Source organism: Myotis brandtii, unplaced genomic scaffold (assembly GCF_000412655.1).
Source record: "Myotis brandtii unplaced genomic scaffold, ASM41265v1 scaffold633, whole genome shotgun sequence".
NCBI classification, from domain to species: domain Eukaryota; kingdom Metazoa; phylum Chordata; class Mammalia; order Chiroptera; family Vespertilionidae; genus Myotis; species Myotis brandtii.
In genome coordinates, this window is record NW_005370423.1 from 621,952 (window position 1) to 624,218 (window position 2,267).

The window sequence follows — 2,267 nt, forward strand, 5'->3', positions numbered from 1 at the left end:
ATTTTGGTATAATGAAGAGGTCAACTTCCCATCCTTTTCAGGACTCCTCCTCTGTTCTCTGGACCCCTTCCTAACGAAGAACACAGCACCCCTGGGTGATGACTAAGGGTTTTCCTCATCTCTTCAGTTTCCATACCCAGCTAGTCCGGTCATCTAACCACCAGCCGCTCCACGTGGTAGCAGTATTTAGCAGTACAGCCGGGGTGATGAGCACGCCTGGGGAGCTCAGACATTCCCTGGCACCTCTGTCACTCTCCCCTTCACTGACATCCCATGGCCAGGAGCCTGACCAAGAGGTAAGGGGAATGTCAGAGCCCAGTCACAGCTAGCACACGCACACAGACCCACCCCACTTCCTTCTGGCCATCTCCTGCCCTTGACCTTGACAGGCACGAACGCCTCCTCCAACTAGCAACACCTGCCAAGGGCACTTACCTTCGCCAAGAAATATAACCCCAAAGAAGCAAAATACACTTATCCCACGCCATGAATACACACCCTAAACCCATCCAACGCAACTCAAAGCTAAAAAAGCAAGTAAACAGAGACTGGAGTCGAGGTAGATGGAAGCAATTTTCCTATCAAACGCTCTTCCAAAGTTCTATGATAAATGGCTCATTCGACCACTTCTGCCACATCCAATTAAGTCTGAATCACATTTTTATTTACGCTTACCTCTGCCACTCGGTGGGTGGAACTAAACCGAGGTGGTAAGCCAGCCAAAACGCAGTGCTGGTGGGTGGCATTGAGGTCATCTGCAGGAAAAATATCAAAAATTAAAAACAAAACCACACACACACATTTATTAGTCACGATATACTATTTAACCAAAATACAAAGTAAACAGTAAATCCACCATTCAAACAACGACATTACTTTGTATTCTTTAAACCATTCTTTATTTTAAAAATGGCCAAAAAAAACATGACATTTTTAAGAGTGAGACGGGATGTTATTAATAATTATCCCGGGACAACAGGTGCACACCAGGACCGTCCTTAACAACCGCAATGTCTGATTTCCTTCCTTACTTGTAGTCTTAGGATAGCCACTCCCCACAAAGTGAAAAATGCACGGATTGAACTTCATCCTTTCTCATGACAGATCTAATTGTACCCATGATTTTAGAAGAAGCTGAAATTCTTTCATGCCATTTGGGGTCGAGTGACTTTCATCTGAAAAACCTGCTTCTTTCTCTTCCCAAGCCAAGCATCAAGTTTACCCTCGAAATTTTCCAGGCAACAAACCAACCAGCTCGGCATGTTGCAAAGTTCTGGCTCTCAGAACACAACTCGAGCCTATGGGATGGAGTAGGTGGTGAGTTCATCAGCGGAAGAATGTGCCTAAAACCACAGGCAGCGGGGGGTAAAAAACAACAATGGCCAAGTAGCTGTGTATTCTAAGGAATGAAGCCACATGTCAGGCAAAACCGGAACCAGCTCCACCTGGGACGGCACTTCCGGTATTACAAAGGAGAGACGTGAACAGCACTGTTCCCCAGCAACACGGGCGTTCCATTTAGAGAACATACGCTTCTTACCTGGACACCTTACATGTCAGCTAAGGGCAAAGGCTGCTAGAGATCCACCTCACAGCCTAACAGCAAGCCTTAGAGATCTGAACTTTCTCCAAATAATTAAATTACTCATTAGAGCGAAGGCTAACACTATTTAAAAGAGTAACAAAAGCCCTAACCGGTTTGGCTCAGTGGATAGAGCGTTGGCCTGCGGACTGAAAGGTCCTGGGTTCGATTCCCGTCAAGGGATTGTACCTTGGTTGCGGGCACATCCCCAGTAGGGGAATGTGCAGGAGGCAGCTGATCGATGTTTCTCTCTCATCGATGTTCTAACTCTCTATCCCTCTCCCTTCCTCTCTGTAAAAAATCAATAAAATATATTTTAAAAAATAAAAATAAAAGAGTAACAAAATCAGACACCGAGCAATTAAAATTTGCAATGTCCAGTAACCATTCAAAAATTAACATAAGAAAGAAAGGAAAGGCATATGATAGATAATACATAAGATAGATGCATCTTTTTCGCATATAGGTATCTTTTATATATAAATAAAATGAAGCTTCAAAAAGGAAAAATTGCCCTAGCCGGTTTGGCTCAGTGGATAGAGCGTCAGCCTGCAGACTGAAAGGTCCCAGGTCCGATTCCCGGTCAGGGCACATGCCTGGGTTGCACGCTCGATCCCCAGTTGGGGGGCGTGCAGGAGGCAGCCGATCAATGATTCTCTCTCATCATTGATGTTTCTCTCTCTCT

The 2,267-nt window shown here is 45.1% G+C and overlaps 1 protein-coding gene across 2 annotated transcripts in view; it reads right to left on the bottom strand.

The window, feature by feature from the left end:
- Positions 1-2,267, bottom strand: part of FTO (fat mass and obesity associated) — a 264,978-nt gene that overhangs the window by 172,743 nt on the left and 89,968 nt on the right. For both annotated transcript variants that reach the window (XM_014528433.1, XM_014528432.1), the window contains one exon: positions 676-755. In XM_014528433.1, the coding sequence (XP_014383919.1) occupies positions 676-755 (80 nt within the window). The remainder of the gene's footprint in view (positions 1-675; positions 756-2,267) is intronic.